Source organism: Parasteatoda tepidariorum, chromosome 2 (genome assembly GCF_043381705.1).
Source record: "Parasteatoda tepidariorum isolate YZ-2023 chromosome 2, CAS_Ptep_4.0, whole genome shotgun sequence".
Lineage (NCBI taxonomy): Eukaryota > Metazoa > Arthropoda > Arachnida > Araneae > Theridiidae > Parasteatoda > Parasteatoda tepidariorum.
In genome coordinates, this window is record NC_092205.1 from 37,586,886 (window position 1) to 37,609,011 (window position 22,126).

The 22,126-nt window shown below is 26.1% G+C and overlaps 1 protein-coding gene across 1 annotated transcript in view; it reads left to right on the forward strand.

Annotated features, from left to right (window-relative positions):
* LOC107438598 (neuroligin-2) overlaps window positions 1–22,126 on the forward strand; it is a 180,245-nt gene that overhangs the window by 130,355 nt on the left and 27,764 nt on the right. The window contains exon 2 of the mRNA XM_016050915.3: window positions 16,413–16,565. Within this exon, the coding sequence (XP_015906401.2) occupies window positions 16,413–16,565 (153 nt within the window). The remainder of the gene's footprint in view (window positions 1–16,412; window positions 16,566–22,126) is intronic.

Consider the following 22,126-nt stretch of genomic DNA (forward strand, 5'->3'; position numbering starts at 1 on the left):
TATTTATAACTTTCTTATGATTACAAATAAAGCAATTAAAAAGCAACGCAAAAACTGAAATAAACTAACTCGAAAGACGAAAAGCTATTTCTGAACGAGGAAAAGTGCAGAATCAATTCAATAACAACAAGGATATATCACTGGAAAAAATGATCAGTGTGAAGTCAAACCATTTATCTACCATAGTCAATTTTATACTGAGTTGCGTTCTTGTTGCAACTCTATTGATTTTGTCGTTCCTTTTTATTTTGTTTCGGCATCGTTTATGTTTCCAATAGTACCGAAACGACTACCGGCTTTTAGAACTAGTTTAGTTGTTCTTAGTACATTGTTTAACGCATATTTTACAACCAGAACAAAGAGAAATCTGTTACCTTTGGATTTACGTTGAGTTGAGTTGTACATTTTAACAGTTCGGGCATTTATCGGAATTCTCATTCAGTAAACGGGAGAAAAAGGGAAGAAAACGATTTTTAGAAATCAAATTTACACATTTAACACTAATTTTAACTTCTAACATGATTTCTGTTATTATTCGGCAGTTTTCTTGATACAAAAAAAATTCATTCATACTCAAGTCAAAATTTTTAATAGTCCCATCAAAACATTTTCATGGTTTTTTCCTGATTTCAGTGTGCTTCATAATGGTCCAACATCATCATGACGGTCTCCATCATCTAACATTTTCCATTACGTGTTCATGGTTTTTGATGTGCCAACAAACTTCCATCATGCCATGATGGAAAATGCTACTTTAATACTATGATGGCTAACCATCAAGAGAAGTTTAACTCTCATGGACCAACATACCATGATGATCCGTGATGGTTTATGATGGTTTCAACTAGACGTTTCTATGATGGTTTAAAGGGATTTTTTTTGGTTCTGAGGAATATACCATCAAAACAATTTGTTTTTTTTTTATATTGGACCGTCAGAAATCAGTCCGATTTCCTACAGTAAAATGATGGATGTTCCTGATCACTCCAACATTTGATTTCTAAGATACTATGATGAAAATTCACGATTACTGAAGATGAACAAACCATCAAAACAAGTTGCTATTCTTATGTTGGAACATCATAAATAAGCCCGAATTCCTACATTGAGATGATGTTTACTTATGTTGGTTACCACCAAAGAGTATAATGCTTCATAATGGAATCAATGATGGTTACCATCAAGATTATGTTGTCCATCATTGGAAAAACCATCAAAAATTCTGACTTGGGTATTGCAATTGCCATAATGAAACTTAGGCAACTGGGTGAAGCAAATTTTGCTGGATAATTTTTGTACACTAGTTTTAGTAAGTTCTGAGTTTGATTTTTGATTTTCATTCCATAAGTTTTGAGTTAGTTTTGGATCAGATGTTTTAATACCATATGTGTTTTAATGAATATTTTATATCTGCATTTAAGATGATTCTATCTTAATTTACATGTTTCTTAATTTTATCTCTTAATTTTAAAATCTTTTAAATTAAAAATCTTTATTATCTCTTAAATTTTAAAATCTAAATACCATGACAAATGTTTTTAAGTTACGAAATTTTTTTCATTGCAGGAATAGCTTTATTGGATTTTTCATTGATTATATGTTTTTTTTTAAAGTTTTTTTCCAATTTTTAAACTAATAATTGTTTTGATGCAAGGTAACAAAAGTCAATAAGATCTCCACAAGATCAAGTCTCCACAAAATTGATCTTTGGACAAGAAGTGTTGAGACCAGAGAATCATTTTTATAAAAAAAATCACTTTGACTACTCAGAACTGTTGAAAAATCTGCTTAGACTTCGTCAGCTTGTTACATGATTTACATGATTCATTCCATAAACTAGAGAGTAAAATATTAAGCTGCATTTGGTTTAATTTTTTCTTAATATCTAAATTTCCAATAAAAAGCGTAAAAGTAAATACTTTTCACATTTTCAAGTCTAAAGTATAGTGAATTGGTAGGTCAAGAGTTTTACAATAATAAATTTATCCCAAAATAAATACTCATAAATTTCATATGTCTTAAATTTAAAATAGCTCATGAAATCTCCGATAAGTGAAATAACGAATTACAAGATAGGTTATATTGTTTTAAAAAACAAATACCTTTTTTATTTAACTTTTTAATTTTTAAATGAAATAGTTTTATCTAGTAAATTTGCAGATTTTTCTAATGTTGTTATGCCGTCTCCTCCCTTCGTTTTACATAGAAGATATTTTTTAATGGATAGTTTGAGAGATACTAAAAACGATTTTTATTTATTTACTGTCTCTTGCTACTTAAACTTTAATTCATAGGATATAACAACGATTTAGGTCCAATATAAAAATGATTCAACTATTTTCAATATTGTTTACAATTTGACATTTAGAAGTTTAGTAAGTCTTATTTTTTCTCATATAGCAAAATAATAATCTCTGTAATAACAACAAAACGCGATGTTGTGATAGAAAAATTTGGTTTTAATTATTATAGAAAATTAGACATTGTAGAAGCAACAGTACCTTATCCTATATTATATTATATTATAAAATATTTGCTGTTGAGAAAATAAATTTTATCTTTATTCATTACAGTAAAATATAACATAATCATTTTACAATGAAAGATAATGTTAATGTGATAGAAAACTATGTCTTAATTTGTTATACTAAATTGTAAACATAATGAAATGAAAATGACATGAAATAAATGTAAATAAGATGCTATAGTTGACAGCTTGGTATAATATAAAATTTACGTAATAAATTTAATAAATAATTATTAAAATTGTTATCATATTTTCATTTCGAAGGGAACAGACGAATCAGACGAATAACGTATTTTTTCCGGAATTGCAAAGAAATAAAAAAGGACACATTTCAAACAAAATTTTAATTACAATCACTAGTTTTCATTTAGAACCAACATAATATTGAAACAATAAATTCTTTTAAATTCGTAATCACTAGTTTCCTTTTGCATCGTGAAATCTAAGAATGTTGATATGGTACCTTATTTCTGCAAAAATAGAATAAAACAAGAATGTTATTTAATTTCTATTTGACAAATTGCTACTTAAAATGATATTGGCCTTAAAATATTCAGTAAAGAATGGTATAATTTTATTGATAACATTATAAAGCAGATAAAATCAATGACGAAATATGCCTAAAACTGGAATTAATTTTCAAAAACATTTACGACCACAGTAGTGCTCCGTATTCCCCAACCTTTTCAACAAATAAAACGAAATAAACAAGAGGAGTGGCACACTTTTACGTACATAATCTAAAGCCATTGCGATAAAATATTTTCTCTAACAACTGTTTTACAGCGGTCGATATTTAGTTGGAAAGCTTGTATTTAATAGCCTTAAATTTAATTAAATCCTCACGTTTATATAAGATTTTAAATTAATTTTCGCTACCATTAATGTTAATATTCTAAGCGCGGAACATGTTCAGAATTTCACTTCCTGATGGAGTGCTGCTTAGAATAATTATCAGTGCTTACGTTTAAACTTGACATGAATAATTATAATCGTCTTTATTAATGATTCCTATTGATGGAATCTAGATTCAGTAACACATGTCTTTATGATGTAGTTGGTAAATAATAAATATTGAAACTAAATTCGTTTGGTTTTTGTTGTTAATTACTCTAAAATTATTTTCAAATATTTACGATGACTAAATTAGTTTCAATATTTTGCATTTTCTCTCCCTCGAAGCATGTTATACTTTTTTGCTGATTAAATTTATTTTAGATTTTTGGATTTATTTCTGAATTTTTGAAGCTCAAATCAAGATTTATTTGGTGATTATTTTGCAACTAAAAACTAATATTGATGCAAAACAGGAACGGAAGTCGTTATACACAAAAGTACATTAAAAATTGTATACAAATATATATTGATAAACAAAATGTTATAAGTTATTTATTTTAAATACGAAGTTTGTTGAAAATTAACTAAAATATTATGTTCATAAGAATAGTTCGTTTTTATTATTTTACTAATTTTAAGCAATTGTATAGTAAAAAATTAATTTAACAATGAATCAGTCATAAAAGTATAAATTTGGAGAAAATCTCAGGTAACTTATATTTTGAAACGCTTTTTTCAACATGAATATTAAAAACCTAACAAAAATTATTTTATGTGTAATTGTTTTATGTATAATTGTTGTTTAAATTGATGTCTTAAAAACACTGAATTTTAATTTTCAGTTGAAACGAAAATATTAGTATCTAAGATGAAAGTACTTAGCTCTTTTTTCAAAGTAAACAATTAAATAATTGGAGGAGATGTTTACATTATTATAAGGATGAACTCAGAAATCAATCATTTGTATTATACAAGTACTTATATTACTGACAATGCTTAGAAGCTCCACTTACAAATACTGCAAATAATATGACTACTATAGATTACAAATATTATTATACAAACTGATTCATTATTATACATTCTGATAACTATACTAAATGTCACTTTCCATCTTCTTTGTAAGCATTACTACAATTCGTGTTGTTAAAATATTATAAATTTAAATGGAAAACGTTATAAAAATATCGTAAGAAAATTATATTTATATTTTTTCATCATTTGCTTTTCATTTATACAAGTACGCTTTTTTGTTTTATAAATAAAATCTACATTTTAAATAAAATTATAACTTTTTGCAGCTTTTGTAAATTTTTTATAATTTTTTATCGTTAAAATTTTTGAGTAATAAAAATAGTTAGCACTTTTCTAAATTTAAAACCCATATTGCCAAATATGATGAGAAATAACCTTTCTTATATTGTTTGCAATTGTTTCGGAAAATAGACAGTGCTCTATCATAATTATCTGCAAAAAATGAGGTTGTTATTAAGTCACACATATTTATTAAGCTAGTTTATTGGTTTAAAGGCTTATCGTTAAGCCTCGATCAAAAGCAATGCATTAACTAAATGGAAACTTTTAAATTCCTCAGAAAAATATATTTTAGACAAAGTGATAAATGAGGCTCTAACATCTTTTTAATCGATTTTCTTCACATTTTCGTTTACAGTTTTTGTTCGAAAAAGCACTTTTTAGGGGAATTCTTCTTGGGTTTACATTCATTAAAAATCCGTAATTGATACTACAATTGATAAATTCTAATATAGTTTCATGAAAATTAAATAAAGTTTAAAATTAGTATACACAGAAAGAGATTCGTTGGATTTGGGAAATGATTCTGGGAGCACATATTGTATTTTTAAAATTTTTTATAGTGGAATGAAATGTTTTTATTGAAAATTGTAATGTTTAAGAACAGGAGAACCAGGAAAAATTTGTTCAAATTTGAACTTTGAAACCTATCTCGGTAACTTGAGTCAAAATATCTTACACATTTATGTTAACGTAATAAATATCCAATTTTAACCTTTTTCTTGGTATCATGAGCCATAATATTTTACACATATATTGCAAATTTATTAAGGTTCAAAAATAAGCCGTAATCTTGGTCATAATATCTTACCATTTTGCTGCAAATTTATTTAAGGTTCAAATTGAACCCTTAGTCTTGCAAACATGTGCTATATCTTACAATAATCTTACTTGTTGCTAACTTAATGAGGTTCAAATCAGAACCCTATTCTTGCTATCATGTAATATAATATCCCATATATTTATATCTATTACCTTGGTATCATGAGTCAAAATATCTTACACATTTGTTGCTAACTTAATAAATATCAAATTGTAGCCTTTATCTCGATATTATGAACTATAATATTTCACACATATATTCAAATTTAATAATGTTCAAATTTGAACCTTAATCCTGCTATCATGTGTTATAAAATCGTAAATGTTCCTTTAATAAGGTATTTGGTTGAATAATGCAAATATTTAAGTTGAACCGAAGTATCTTGTAATCTCAATGCCATAGTTGAGAATCATCATCACTTCCAAAAAGTTAATGTAATATAATCCACTTATTATAACTATTGTTTGATAATAACTTTAGTCCCATTTGTCATCACATTGCTGAGTTATTTGTTTAGCTTATTTTAAATTAAAAATTTAGTCCGTATTTACTGTATGATACCTTAAATGAATTAAATGAAAAGATAAAACATGCTATTTTAAATTAATAGTTTTTTTAAATGAATATGTCTTATTTAAAATGTTTGTTTTAATAATGGGATAATATATTTATTTTCTACATGAAATGTTTATGAAAAATTTCTATTATTCTTCTAAAAATAAATTTATTACTATAACCACACTTAACTGCTTTTAAGCTTTAAAATTTAGTTATCGTTGATTTAGTAAAATTGCTTAACTTAAAAAAAGTCAAAACTTTTTTCTGAAAATAAATAAATTGAAAAGAAACATAAAATAAAAAATATTTAAAAAAGCGCTGTAATTTTTATCAATTTTGTAAGAGCTTGATGATAAATCTAAGTCCATTCATAGTTTAAATTCTGAGATATTTTCTTTTTGCAATTCGGCTCTTGAGATTATGGTTTTGACATATATTTTAAGATGCAATGTTTCACTTAATTTTTTTTTACGAAAGTTATTGTTTTTACTTCATAGAGGATAATGGAGAAGATGTTTTTTAATGTATTACGTATCTTCATTTTTCTTAAAGCTTCCTGGAATCCTTTTGTATGCATCAAAAAACAGCAAAAACTTATGTTTTTGGTACATGTCTATTAAAAGAATGAGAGACTTGATTCATTTATTCTCAAAATGAAAATAGTTTTCCTTTTTTTCTCACTGCATCACACACTAAATAAATATAAAATAAATGCTAAATAAAATACAAGTTAAAAAGATATTTTAAAAAAGATGTATCTTTTTGCGGTGCGGATTTGAAATTCCACGCTAGTATCCTGCTTTTTCCTGAAAGTATTAATCAAAGCTTTTGAAAAAGCTTTGATATTGGTTTTTTTATTCTTTGTATTTTTTGTTAAAAAAAAGCTACGCCTTTGATAGGGCAATCTCTTCAATGCATTATTATTCTTACTTTTTTTCATAAATGCCAGAGCTTACTGAAAAAATATTCCCTATCTTTTTCCTTGCATAAAAAGGTATTTTTCTTCGTAGATTTTAATTTTCTTCTCTTGGTTTATTTAAAAGTATTTCTAAAGGTTAACGTAAAAATGATTTCAATTACATTTCTCATTTATTTCGGTAGTTTAAATGCGTATAACGAATATTTTTCAATAGAATTTTTAAAAATTTGAATAGGTTTATTATCAATTCTATTTAATAATGTTTCTTAAAAAAGCGAAAATTTAAAGCGTCTACCCACAAACTGTAATAAAAATGTTCAACAGTCATAAATAAATAATCTTTTATTCATTATTTTAAAATATATATAAAGAAATTTATGTAATTAACTTAGTTTTTTATAAACTGCTTTATGTTATTATAAGGAAATTTTGATACAAGAAAAATCTCGTAATGCATTTAAGTAAAATAAAATTGCATAAATATTTTTTTAAAGATTATAGTTATATGTATTTTTACGTATTTTATTTTTTCATTTGCATTAAAATTCATTTTTATTTCCATGGACTTAACTTTGTTCTTCGTTTTCTTTAAAAGAAGTTTAAATCTAAAAAGCTGATTTTAATAATTTTTTTTAATTTTTATTTTTTTGTAGTTTTAAAGTTTTTGTACAAAATTTTAAGCAAAATTTCTGACGCACTATTTGTAAAGATGTTTCTTCCATTTATTTCAAAATTTGTATTTTATATTAATTGAAGTTTTGAGCGTTTTAATGTATTTTCTCGCCAAATTTCAGAAATATTTAAACTATTTACAACACAAAAATTATTAATATATATTCTGTAATTATATTCTTTTTTTAAACCAGTTTTTTGAATTTTCTCAGTTACTTTCTCTGTTACTTTAGAAGTGTTATTTTAATATATTATGTAAGCAAATAAAAGACAAGAATAATAACTTGAAAAATAATTAAATGAATCAGTTTTCTATTTTAAATTGAACAAAAAAACTATTTAAACCCCTTGTATTCAAACATAAGAAATTAGTAGTTCCGATGCTTATAGATTATGTAGACTCTTTTAAACTTTGAAAATATGCCTTATAACACAAATGCAAGCGTTAGGTAAAAAATTCTGCATTGAGCACATCACGTTTATAATGAATAGATAAGCAAATTTGCATTAACATAATGGCATTTAACAAATATTGTCTCTTTAAAAAAAGTCCATGATTAAAAAGCCAACTGGCAGAGAAATTTTCATTATTATAAAAAAAATATTCACAGAAAAAATTCAGAAAAGATGACTGTACTGTATAGGAGTGACAGTTTTGGTAAAAAAAATGTAATTATAGTTATTAAAACCAAAATATACGTTATTTATTCATTTATTCAGTAATTTGTATATTCATATTTTAACGATTTAACAGAATTTCTATTTTTTTAAATTTCAGTTCTTCTCATTACACAGTTAATAAAAAATACAAAATTGAAAAATAAATTTAACTGAATAAATGGCCTTCTACCATGTTCTAAAGTATCATGAAGAAATTGTCAAATTTTACCACTCTTTATAAAATCATATTTATTAATTTTAGAAAAATCTTTACTAAAGCGCTATAGTAAAAATTACCGACCTTTTCGGTGTTCCCGTTAAGACGGAAACACGGCAAATTTTACCATTTTAGTCTTTATTAGTCATTTAGCAAATTTTACCATAGTTTTGACCTTACTTTTAATCCCTGTGTTTACATTTTTTATCAAATTTAACAGTCATAGTTATCTTAATAATAATGAAAATAATAAACTAGTTCACTGATAATTCAATAATCAATAATTAGAAATTTTTATTTTAATGTTACTTTTTTAAACATTTAAAAAAAATTGTGATAATATTAAGCGAATTAAAGAAGTAAATTACAAAAAAGAAATAATGTAAACATATTTTTTTAATACATAGTAACCATGACTGAATAGCTAACCCTTAGAGAAATGTTTATTAATTTTAAAATATTATTCAAATTTAATATTCATCTAAAATATGTGACATTGCTCCGAATTATTCAGATAAATTTTACTCTTTGAAACATTCTGAAACAAGTTAAGGCAATCTTGGACGCATTAACGAAGTAAATTACTAAAAAAATCAATGGCATTTCCATTCCCATTTAAAATCACACTTGTCTAGCAGGAAAGAATAAATTTCATTCTTCAGCGAAGTGCTTTTAATGATTCGAACATTATACGACTCGGAACAATTTGAAATAACATTACAGTGAGTCCCACTCCTTTAAAACTACTGTGACATGAAAACGATGATTGAAGCTTAATGACGTAACGCCCCCTTCTAAAGTAGAAATTCTTTTCACTTGAAATCTGGCATACGCTTCAGTTCTGGTCATTTCACACGGGTTGCAAAAGGCGGAACGATCGTAACAAAGCGAACATATATGTGTATACATGTATGTTTGCAGTAATTTTGCGCAACGATGCATATCTTCGAATGTAATTACTGCATTTAAAACTGTACTAACACTTCTCTCCGTCGCATTAAAATGCCTCCTTTTGAATTTTGAATTTCAATGACGACTGGAATATGTACTCTTATGCTTAAATTTAGAATTTAATATTTCGACAATATGTATTCATATTTTTAAGACTTAAATGTCTGGAGAATAAATTTAAATTGCTAACTATTACTATTAGTGATTTGAAATTACGAATATGCATAATATTTTTAAATTAAGATGGGAAAATATTGTTTTACGAAGAGTTTAGATATTGTAAATCTTTAAATTTTAAACAGACCGTAACCATGCATTGCAGAGAATCATATAGGTTCTTAAACTGTAAATAATTTCCATAGTTCGCAAACTACTTCCAATTTAATTTTTCATAAATATTTGAATCCTATAATATATTTTTACAGATAATTTTTTCGATAATTTATTTTTACAGACTTTAAGGAATCTATAATTTTGAACGTAATGAATTTTATTTGCGGACACAAAACTGTAATAAAATTTACTACTATATAATTAGCAATTGTTGTGTAATATAAATCCTTAATGTTTTAATAAATAAGTAAAATATAAAACATTTCGGATAAAACTCAGGCAAAAAGCACCGGCAATCAGGTTGAAATACTTTTTTTTATCGTAAAATCTATTTTCACAGGAACATGCTATGGTACAAAAAAATTCAATATTTTAATAAAGATTTTACAGTGATAATTACTGTAAAATCATTAAATCACTATAATTAATTAAATTTTACTGTAAAACTTTCGGTATAATATTTTACGGTAAAATGGATTTTTTTTTACTGTTTGGGTTTAGATATAATAGCTATAAATTGAATGTATTTCGTCATTTTTTGCTTATAAGGTATCCTCTATAAAATGAATGGTTTTTAAAAATGTATAAATGAAAGATTGTCAAGATTGAAAAATTGCTCGAAATTTTTCAGCAGATGGAATAAATCTGTCTCTGGAATAAAAACATCAAAAAATGCATTAGACATTTTTGAAATGTTTTTAATTATACAAAAATCACATAACTATATTTTCGAGCTGCCCATAGCATGTTGTAATCTGTAAAAGAAGTTTTTTCTGTATTAGAACGCAGCTGGAAAAACTGTAACGGAACGTACAGTGTCATCTGTAGAAAATGTCTAGAACAAAAAAAAGTAAATCTCTTTGTGAGAAAATTATGCTTAATCACGTATATTTCATTTTTGTAAACCTTAATTGTTTTTCGGTTGTATATTTAGGGAAGCCTCAAACATACTTAAGAATATTCTATATTTTCATATACGAATAGTTTTCGAAAATCAGATTTTACCGTAGTTTGTTAAAATATATAAACATGCATATCTGCAATATTGCATATCTATAATATCAATTATTTATTAAATGAATTAAATATACATGGAAATGATAATATAGTTAAATAAATTCAACTGTAAGGAATGTTTGAATAAAGGATGCAGTTTTACAAACACTTAAAAGACAGTTTCGAGATAAAGTTTTAAATCAGTAACTGAATTTTCTTAATGTCAAGAACAGACAATTTTCGAAAATTGTAAATTCTATTTAAAATAAAAAATTATTTGTTATGCTAAAATTTTGACGCAATCACTAGGGCTAAGCAAAATTTTCTAAACACTGGATAAACGAACATTGGAAAATTATCAATTATTTAAACCGCTTGCTTACACATTTTTTACATAAATCTAATTGCCTTTTACACTTTAAGAAAATAGTTATTTCTGTAACCACATTATATTAAACTTCTGTCACGTGTAATTTTTACATTCAAACTGCTTAAAATGTAACATTTATTTAAAATTTCATGTTCAAACATTTTATGCACATTATTTACTAATAAAAGTTTAGAAATTTGATAAGGGTATTACTACCCAACAATAGAAATCAATTCGTGAAGTACCGCTAAACTTTATAACCGTATGAATGTCTTTATAATTCAATATAAAACAGTCACTATTTTCAAAGGCGTTTATTATTGAAATAATAATGCATTGTAAAAATATTTATCTAATCCCAAAAGTTGAGTACAATAAGTATTTCATATGCGATGCTCTTCTTCTGAAGTAAATACAATATCAGTGCAATATAAGTGCTTGAAAAGAGTTAGTTTTACAGCTTGACATAGTGACATTTCAATTCCGCTGTTTACGAGTTGCAATTGTCAACTTGAATAACATCCGCGTTTGAATAGCTGTTTTGTTTGGGTAAGGAAGATTCGAAAATCCTTTGAGATTTTATTTTATGCTATGTTCTTGTAGAATATCTATACTGAAATGCAAGCCTTTTGTTCACAGAGGAATAGATTTTTTATCCCCCCTTTTAGAACTTGAATTACCAATATGTTTAGCAATGAAATCCTTTTCAGTTTGGCGTTCGCGAAATCAACAAACAATGGATCAAAATAAGTAATATAATTTTCTTTTGTGATTCAAAAGCGCTCGTTTAGTTTACCTGGGATGTTGAAAATTATAAGTCGTTGATTTCAAAGCTATTTTAAATTCGAATTTTATAAATATTAATAATTCTAATATATGTTTCCTTACAATTCAGTTTATTTTACTGTTAAAATATTGTAAATGTGTTTGCATAGATTTCATACAATTTTAATTGACTGCTAATATATAAACGGATAAAGAAGGCAAAACACAAAATTAATTCTATGTTTTAGTGATTATAGTTTAATTCAGAAAACGTTTCTTTGTTAATATTATTTGTAAATGAGAATGTTTTGACAAATGAAATTGCTCAAGTTTTTTTCGTTTGCTATTATTTGTGCATTGAAGTAAGCATAACATCGAAAATCAAAAATATTAAATGAACTTAAAATTATTGAAGTCGATAATCGCATTAATACCATAATCATTTCATACCTAACTGCAATTATAGCACTACATGAAATAATAACATTTGTTCAAATTTTCGAACGTGTTTCTTTGAAATTTATAATTTATTTAAGTTATTTAATATATATATANTATTAGAACAACAGAACAACATTATTTATTATTTTATTATTATTATTAATTTCTACATTACATCATTATTAACTATGTAATGTACTAATATGTTATATTGCGATTTCTTAATGTATTGCAAAAATATACTATACATTACATTACTATATTGCATTATTATTTATTACTTCATTACATTTTATAACTATTAAATTATTCAATACGTTTTTTCATGAATTTTGTTTGGTACTAAAATTTATTTTTAATAAAGAAAACTACATAAGTTTGCGAATAATTAAATAAATCCCCGCCCCAATAAGCAATGCATAAAACAGAAAGCATTGCTTGATCTATCCGAGTTTAGCATCATTGAAACGCTTGAAAGCTGCAATTAGTATCATCATCCCTTTGATGTAATCGGGATATATAGTAAGAAATAAAATAATTAACCATCACCTTACTATTATTTGCCATTTAAATAAAGCATATCATTACTATTTTGCTTGATAAAAGGCATGGAGATCAAATGATTGAAATTATCAAACAAATGGTAAAAGGAAGAAGAGTTCCGAAGAATAGTTTGGTAACTTTAGCATGATACCTTATAGCATGGCATGAAAATCATTTTTGCCGGAGTATTTTGGGTAATGATTTTAGTCAAATTAACAATAAAAATAGTTTTATAATATGCGATAAAATATGCTAATTTTATCAGGATGCCTTACTCAGTTAAATGAACTGTTCAGTTTTGTGATTTTTACTGTTGCTTCACAATTTTGAAAACCGGTATTTCCGGTAAACAGTTAACATACGAACAGAAAAATTATAAAATTATCAAATAGATGATTTAAAGACGATATATTTTGGTTGAATTACCAAAATTACGATTTTATTTATACAAGAGATGTCTTTTCCATGCAAGTACGGTAATTTTGTCAAACTTTTTTTCTTTATGTAGAAATGCATATTAAAATGCATCGAGAGCGTCGAGTCTTAATATGAGACGAGAAAACTGTTGAAATGAATTAAGTTCAACTTTAAGAAAAGATTTAAATATAGTGTAAATATTAATTTGGATTACTGTTAAAAATTTATTGTATGTGAACATTATATATTTATTCATATTTAACGTATATATCAAGCACCATCAATAACGTATTACATTTATAAGGATTATTTATAACAATAATAAAAAAAAATTTCGAAAAAATGTTTATAAAAAAATTCAAAAAAATGTTAAACTGATTTTCTATAAAGGATTATTAACAAAAAATACGAAATATTTAACTGATAATTAACTAAAAATATAGCATTTAAAATATTTTGGAAGATTAATTTTGATGTTCCGTCTCATTGATATAGCTGAGATATAGTATAATATAAATTCTGTCAGGAATTTAACTTGTAATCTCAATAATATTCGTTATATTTTAAGCTACTGTCTAATAAATACTTCTCTGATACTGACAGTTTATAATTAAGGAGAAAATAACTCAGTTAACACAGTGGAAGAAATTGTAACTAAACTGACAGAGGAAAGCTTAATAACCTCCTGCGATGAAGTGAACACCTAACTAGGTAAATTGCTCACATTATAACATAATAGAGTTTATTAACTGTTCATTAAAGTCTATGAATTATTTGACTTCAATAACCAAACTGAAAAGCTCATAAAGTTTCATTTTATCAGTTTACTGACAATTTATATTTCAGATAATGGGAGAATATTATTAATTGTGTCGTGGATGGTTCAATGGTATATTCCAAGCAAACAATACCCGATTTCTAATGATGAAAATTATTTTAATTAAATTAATAGCTTAGTTCAATAAGCTCAAAATTAAAATTGAAGATTTGCATTTAAAATATATTTTTATTAGAATAAGGAAGCGAGTTCCTTATTCTTTAGCTCAATAAGTTCAATTTCTTACCCATCTGATTAAAGTACTCTTACAGTCTAACTAATCAATACGAGTTAGTTTAAGTTAGTTAATGTTTTTAATGAAGGCAAACTTTTAATTTGTTTCTTGCTTCATCTAGAAGTTATTTTATCTTTTGTCTGTTAAAATTTACTACGATACGGAGATATCGCAGCATTAAGGACACAGCGAAACCACTTTATAAATCTTCTGTTCAAAATTCGTAATGTAATAAAATATCTAGCTGATGTTATGAAATAGTACTAAGGTAGTTTTCATTGCACTCAAATTGCGTTTTTAGCTATTTCACAAAAAAATAGATACTCAAATATCCCGAAACCGTTTCCATGTTTATGCTCCGAATGACTTTTTCGTTAAAATGACGGAATAACTATCCTCACTTCTTTGAGGAAACGATATTTTTCAAAATTAAAGAAATATTTCGCCCTTTTACCAAAAGTGCCAAAAGTATCTAACATTTCTAATAATTACTTTATCGTAGGCACCATGTAGGTGGATGAAGGATATCCTGACAAGACAAGAAAAAAAGATAGAACATAGAGATAAATTACGCCCACGCCAGAAGCGGTAGTATACACCGTAATCTTTCTGGTACGAGGCCGATTCCTTGACTAGCATACACACCAGCCGGTTTATTCCGTCACTTTATTTTCGACCGTCTAGTCTTCATTCTAGTTTCATCATTCTAGTAATAATGTTCCACAAAGCACTACGGTGAGGTTTCGAATGGAGGAAACCTTTTCGTCATACATTTGAAGGTTCGCTTTTCGTCACAAATCTCGTGACTTTGTGACAAAATCTTAAAATTAACGTAATATAGCTGAATGATTTCTGATTCGTCAAAAGGGAGAGTTGTATTTCTGAGAGTGTGGATGATGAAAAATTAAACCTTGATAGCTAAAACAATTTTCATGCTATATACTGTCATTTTATAAAAATATTTTCTAAATATCCTGAATTTAATAATAGCTACATTAATAAATAATATTGAAAACTTCAGTAAATTAAATGAAAAATTACTAATTTGTAAAGTCTACTATTAGCGGATGTCCCCATTTTAATAGTTTTCATGGTATTCTTTCTACATTCGAAAAATTATCCAAATTTTCTTTTGGAAACAATTTTAAGTTCAGTTTAAGAAAAACTAAAAATAAAAACACATATTTTTACTATATGTCGGTGTGCAATAAAATTCTGCGGAACTGTATCTTATAAGTTATTTGTTCAATAGATAGTTATACAATTTCTTTATTATGTTGTATAAATATTATAATACACGACTGGGTACACGGAACAGAAGAATTCGGCCAGTCAATAAATCCAACTTTGCCCGGGTACCCTGAACTATCAACAGTTTTGAACGCTCTCGATTTAATTAAATATACAAGTTAAGCTTATAATATATACCCACATATGCATAAATGTATTTCCAGTGGTAGCAAAGATAGTGTATTAATATTTTAAACAATAATAATTAAAAGAAATTTTTTTCTCGATTACTTATAAATATTTTAAACAGTATATTAAAGGTCAGGTATAGAAATGGCCAGGTATAGAAATGGCCAGAGAATTTTATTTGATTTTAAATTTTTGACTCTATTTTGTTACCACTGATCAATGCTTTTCGCACAATACTCAAATGTTATTCAATTGAGGCAATTTTGAAGTACAATTAAGTTATCAAACTGAAAATTTTTGTGTCATCTCAAATTATACTAGTGCTGTTAAAATTAATGAATATTATCCCATTTACTACCAAAAAGCATGGTAATAAAACTGTATTTTATTGTTAATTTTATCCCAATTCTGTAAAATTTTCAGTTCTTTCTGGTGTTCCCATAAAATCAGAAACACGATTACTATGTTTTATCCTTCTGACCATACTTTCTCTCATTTTATTTATATATTCAAAATTTCTGGCATAAAATGCTTTTGAAGTGTCTAAATTCGATCTTTTATATTTATGCAACTTATATAATTTGTTTTTTTCTTAAAGGCCCAAGAAACTCTAAATCAAAAATTCCTGTCATGGTATTTATTCATGGAGAGTCATATGATTGGAATTCCGGAAATCCATATGATGGCAGTGTATTGGCCAGTGCAGGCAATGTAATTGTCATCACCATTAATTTCCGACTTGGAATATTTGGTAAGCTTCTTTTTATATTTTTATAAATTTCACCAATATGGAATTTATGTCTAATTTTGCCTTTTTTTTTCCTTTTTTGTGAAAGGTGAATTAAACTCAAACTTTACACGTAATATATTTGAGCATAGTATTCCATGCATCTATAAAAGTCCAAAGTTTTCGTTGGGAATGTATAAATTATAGTCTCAGAAGTTCCTGATTAAATGAAATACATATTTCAGATTGCCTTTCTCTTGTCGTTTGGAGTTTCACTCATGATGTTTTTACAGAAAAGTAAAAAAAAATATTAAAAAAAATTTCGTGTAATTATTTGATTATATCCAAACAAAGATTGAATTTTTGATAAGGATAATATATTTTTACTAATGGGCTGCGCCCCCTGCTCGCTAACGCTCGCCAACCCCCAAAAATTGCTACGCAATCTTATATGGCTTGCGACGCAAATCAAGCTCGCTTCGCTCGCTACTAACTTAGGTACATTGCAAATGCACAAAATTCTAAGAATTCAAAACAATCATTCAAATCCATATAACAACTTTTTTTAAAGAAAAAAATAAATCTTTTCAGTAAATACTAAGTCATTAAAATAAATTTGGATTCAAATAATTGACATGTAATTCGTTAAACCTATTAGAAATGTGCTATAGTATAAAATCTTAAGATAAAATTTCTAAAACTGATATCTTTTTAAAGAGGTTGAAATTTTGGCTATAATTAAATCTATTAAAAATAGAAATAAGTGAATTGCAATGGNAAAATGATATGCTTTATTCCAAAATAATAAAAATATAAGCGTTATCCATTGATAACAATTGATAGTCTAAGTTGGGTAAAATATTCCCAACTAGACGGAAAAAAATAGGGTTTTAAGTTTGTTTACTCATGCTTGATCCTTAATTGAGGAGAAAACATCAGTAAAGAAACATTCTATGTGAGGAGTCCCACGGTTCAAAAAACCATTTCTATATATTTCATTTGCAAAATAAAATTTAGGAAATTTACCTAAATTTTCCGAAGTAACTCTCAAACATCATGTAATAAAAAAATTCAGACATAGATGCATTAAAAAAAAATAACGGGACTCCAAAAATAGGGGCAGAAAATAAAAATGAAAAACATATGAAAATACTTAATTTATTTAGGAATTCAGTTGCATACATATTCATAAGCTATTTACTAATAAGATAGTCATGCTTAATACTAGTTTCTTTCAGTTAAAATCTGTTCAAGGATTTTCAAAATCTTGCATTAGGCATACATATTTATGGTCCTAATCGCTCCTATAGTTTATTCTCCAAATGGATGAATAAATTTAATTGCATTGATTAACTCCGAATAATTAGCTTAATCTACGAAGCTAGCAATTCCTTTCATTTGACTAATTTTAAATTTACTATGGACTGAATTGTAGATTAATGCGTAATCTAAATGCTTGATGCATTCAGAGAACTGATTTATAATTTATGTTGCGTTTTGTTATCTGATTTTAATCCGTAAACTTTAAATTTATTTCATCAAATTTTATTTATGTTGGAATGATAATAAGTTAATGTCGTGTTTGTAAGTAAGTCATGAGAACTATTTTTAATCCCAATACTTATTGAGTGCATTTTATCTAAAAAGAATTAGATTTTTTTAAAAAGAATATCGATTCTATCTCAAATGCAGCTACAAATAAAACTAATATTACTAATTAAATTAATTATATTTAACAGAATGTAATATTGAAATTTAATTTTAATAAACTTTATAATGTGTACTATTTTATATTATGCAAACTTAATGTTCAAATATTTCCCTTCATTTAATTAAATTATTTCATTACGTATATGCGTGGTGTTTATTCATTAGCCTAAGCGCAAAATTGATTATCTTTGTTAACATTTCTGAATATTTTGTGAAAAAGTAATGATGTGCGTAAAAATAATGTAAACTTTTCTAGATGTGTGGCCAAAGAAGAAAATACTTTTTAAAATTTGGAAACTAGCTTAAAAGATATAGTATCATTTAATACCTTAGCATTAATTAAGTTTGATGCTTATATTTTTCTTTATAAATTTCTGTATATGCGTCCTGTTTACCTTTTAATCTTACTCTATAATTTGAATGTATTTACAAATTTGCTTAGTAATTAAACGAAAAATAATAAATAGAAATAATTAAAATTAAATAATTAATTGAATAAAATAAAATTGATAAAACTATCTTGCATTTAAAAAGTATTTATATTGTTTTGAGTGAGAGTTTTGCAATCGTGTTAGACAAAGGCCTAAAAATGTAAGTAAAAAAGACAGTATTTTTTAGTATTAATTCAATAAAAAATATAATAAATTATATGAAAAATATATGCATTACTATATTTTCCGCATATATTTTTCTCTTATTTACGCAAATAATAAGCATATAAGAACTGTTGCTATGTTTAATATCATCATCCTTCTCCTAATGATTACGTAAATAAAAAATACACATTAATAGAAATTAATGAGATTAAAAGCTTTAAAACTATTGGTTTTTACAGGCTGGTGGTATAAAAGTTCAGATAATTTAATTTTTCAGATCTAGAATCAAAGACGTAGTGCACATCAATTTTAATAGACGTGTAAATATAGGAGATATTTTGTGATAACAAAATTAATGTATCTTGTGTCTTTCTTGCCAAATGTATTTTTCTTATTTATTAGTCTGCTTAAAAATGTTTTTAATATTTTATTTTACACAGTTATAAGCTTTTTCCTTTAGTTTTGAATTCAGTTTGCTTAAATAGGAAAGTGGTCGAAAGTTTGATTGGAGAAATACAATAACAATAAATGAAATTTGTATGGTGTAAGAAAAAGTTAGACAAATAATACTTCGATTCAACAGAGAAAAAATCTACTCCTCTTCTTTGTTTGTGATCGACATGAGCTGCATCGGTTCATTTGACTAGGTAGGAGTTAAGAAGAAGAAGAAGACACAAATGTAATTATTATTAGCATAAGCCGCAGTGCTACAACCAAAACTATAACTTTATATCGAGTCGGAAAATGGTCAAGAATTTCAATTGACTATTTGGCGTTAAATTTGCACTGTCTGCATGTTGCGCACAGAAATCTCAATCATTAACGAGTGTGATGCCACAATTGGCATACACATATTTATTTTCTATCTTTTAAAATATCCTTCATTACTTAAGGTGATTTTTTTATTAATAGAAGAATTACATTTAAAATAAATCAAAAACTTAATCTTTTTAAACGAACATAAAATATTCATTTCTTCTCTTCCAGATCAATGTAACGGATACTTTTTTATTTCATTACTAATGCAGACATATATATTCACTGTCGCCTTTAATCGAAAACAAAAATCTATTTATAACTTTTTATTCTAATTTTCCAACGGCTAAATGATTCGGTTGCATGGTTATAATAATTCACATAAATTTGTTGGCGACTCGTGATCGCCAAGGTGTTCTTTTACATCCATGTTGATATGCTGATTGGCTTTGTTTTGGCTATGCTATATTTTAATAAATCGCCAATTTTGGATCTCCTACCATTGCTTCTGTGTCCGCTGGGAACAATTTACATGTACTTTTTAATTTGGCTTTTGAATAGGTAGGTCATGGGTGATTTATCTTCCATGGCCTGTCCTTATTAATATTATTATACAAAATTGATTCAATTGAAATTCTTATGAATGATTTTTATATTTTGTAACTCGAGCTCTGCAAGTATATAAAATAAAAGCCTTTTATTAATTCTAATCCGGCTCAACTATTATTTTCATCATCTCCTGATTTCATCGCAATCTTCAATTTGCCAATATCTCCAACTACTCCCAACAACCTGAGATTTCCATATCTCAACATAAATTGACACCCTTGGCTTTTCTTCACCATAACGAGCACAAAGCTTTGTCATTGTACATAGTCAAACTTCAAACACTCTACTTTGTCAAACAGTGATCCAAACCTTAAACAAAGATACGTTTGTTTTGATAATAATATGGCATATTTAAAAAAAGCAATGGAAACGTTGCTAGAAAGCAATTGAGACTGTGTTAGAAAGCAATTGAAACTTTTATTGTCATCTAGCATAAAGCCTCTGTTAAATTGTAAGCATTCTAGCTATTTGAAATGGACAAAATTTAATTTAATTTCGGTGGTTTTTTGAATCTAAAGAGTGTTAATACAGATAGTAATGAGAGCAATTTGTTTAAACTTTAAATACTAAAAAAGTGTAAGATAATAGACTTTTTAGATATAAATAAATATAGAATTTAACTAAAACTAATATAATTGTTCAAAATTTGTTGAAAATGACAAGAAAATTCATGGTTTTGTATGTCAATATCCTATAAGATTGATTTCATTTGTAAGAAAACAAATAAACTATTTAATTGATTAGTTAAAATGAAATAAGCTAAAGAACATTGAGCTCCTGTATATCGAAATTCGATCCTCAAAGATAAATGGTTTTGTTTGAATTTGATGTTAGATATTTCATGCTATTGCTTTTTGAACAAACTGTTTCTTTCTTATTTCCAAAAAGAAGTTTTCCTTATTTAGATTTTCGATAAAAGCTTTTATTACGCTCCATTTAAAATTTTCCTGACAGTGTTCTCTTTAGTGTCGGCCAATCTTGACGATAAATTTTTCAAAAATTCCATTATGTTTTTTTTTTAATGTTTATTTGAATATGCCATTTCTGTTCGGTTTCCAGGTTTAATTGTTCAGATATATCTGACAACATATCATTCCAAAAGCTAAATTCCTCTTTATTTGATAAAAGGTTTTAAAACACAAATATAACTAATATTTGATGGGTTTATAATGGAAAAAATAAATATTTTTTTAAAAGTATATCGTCACAAATTATAACACGAAAAGTTTCAATGTACTTCAAGTTATAAAAGGAAGAAAACTAAATCTTTCTTAAATAAAATTAAAAATATTTCAAAACACTTTATTTTAGGGCCATTTCTTTTTTACTAACATAGTAAAATGTAATTTTGATAATAATTACCAAGATAATTTTTAAAAAAAATTAAGTGACAAACATCCTTAAAGCTGATAGTAAATAATTATCTCTTACCCATTTTTCATTGTAAAATAATTTATAAACTATTAAACTGGATAATTTTAGAAATTGGTCATAAATAGTTTTAGAAGAATCCAGTATAATTTCTCCATCCATAAAATTTCTAAAATTATCCAGTATAATATTACCTTGCGCACATCCATTTCGGGCCCATCCTTGGTAACTAACAAATCAAAGCTCAGAGTAACAAATCACTTCAGCAGTGCAGTAAAAACCACACTTTGAAACCCTCTTGTTACACTCTATTTGTGCTTTTGTTTTCATCTTTCGTAATCTGGCAATCTTTCTGCAAAAACATTTTTAAATCATTCTTGAAAAATTTTCTGTCCATGTAAGTTGATCTGATTTTGCTACTCGCTTTATAGTCCCTTTTTAATGTTTTTTCTTTTTATTTTATTTCTGTTTTCAGATGTTATTTTTACTTATTTTTACTTTTTGTGATCTATTTTATTTGTTGTTATTTTTATCTCTCCCTCT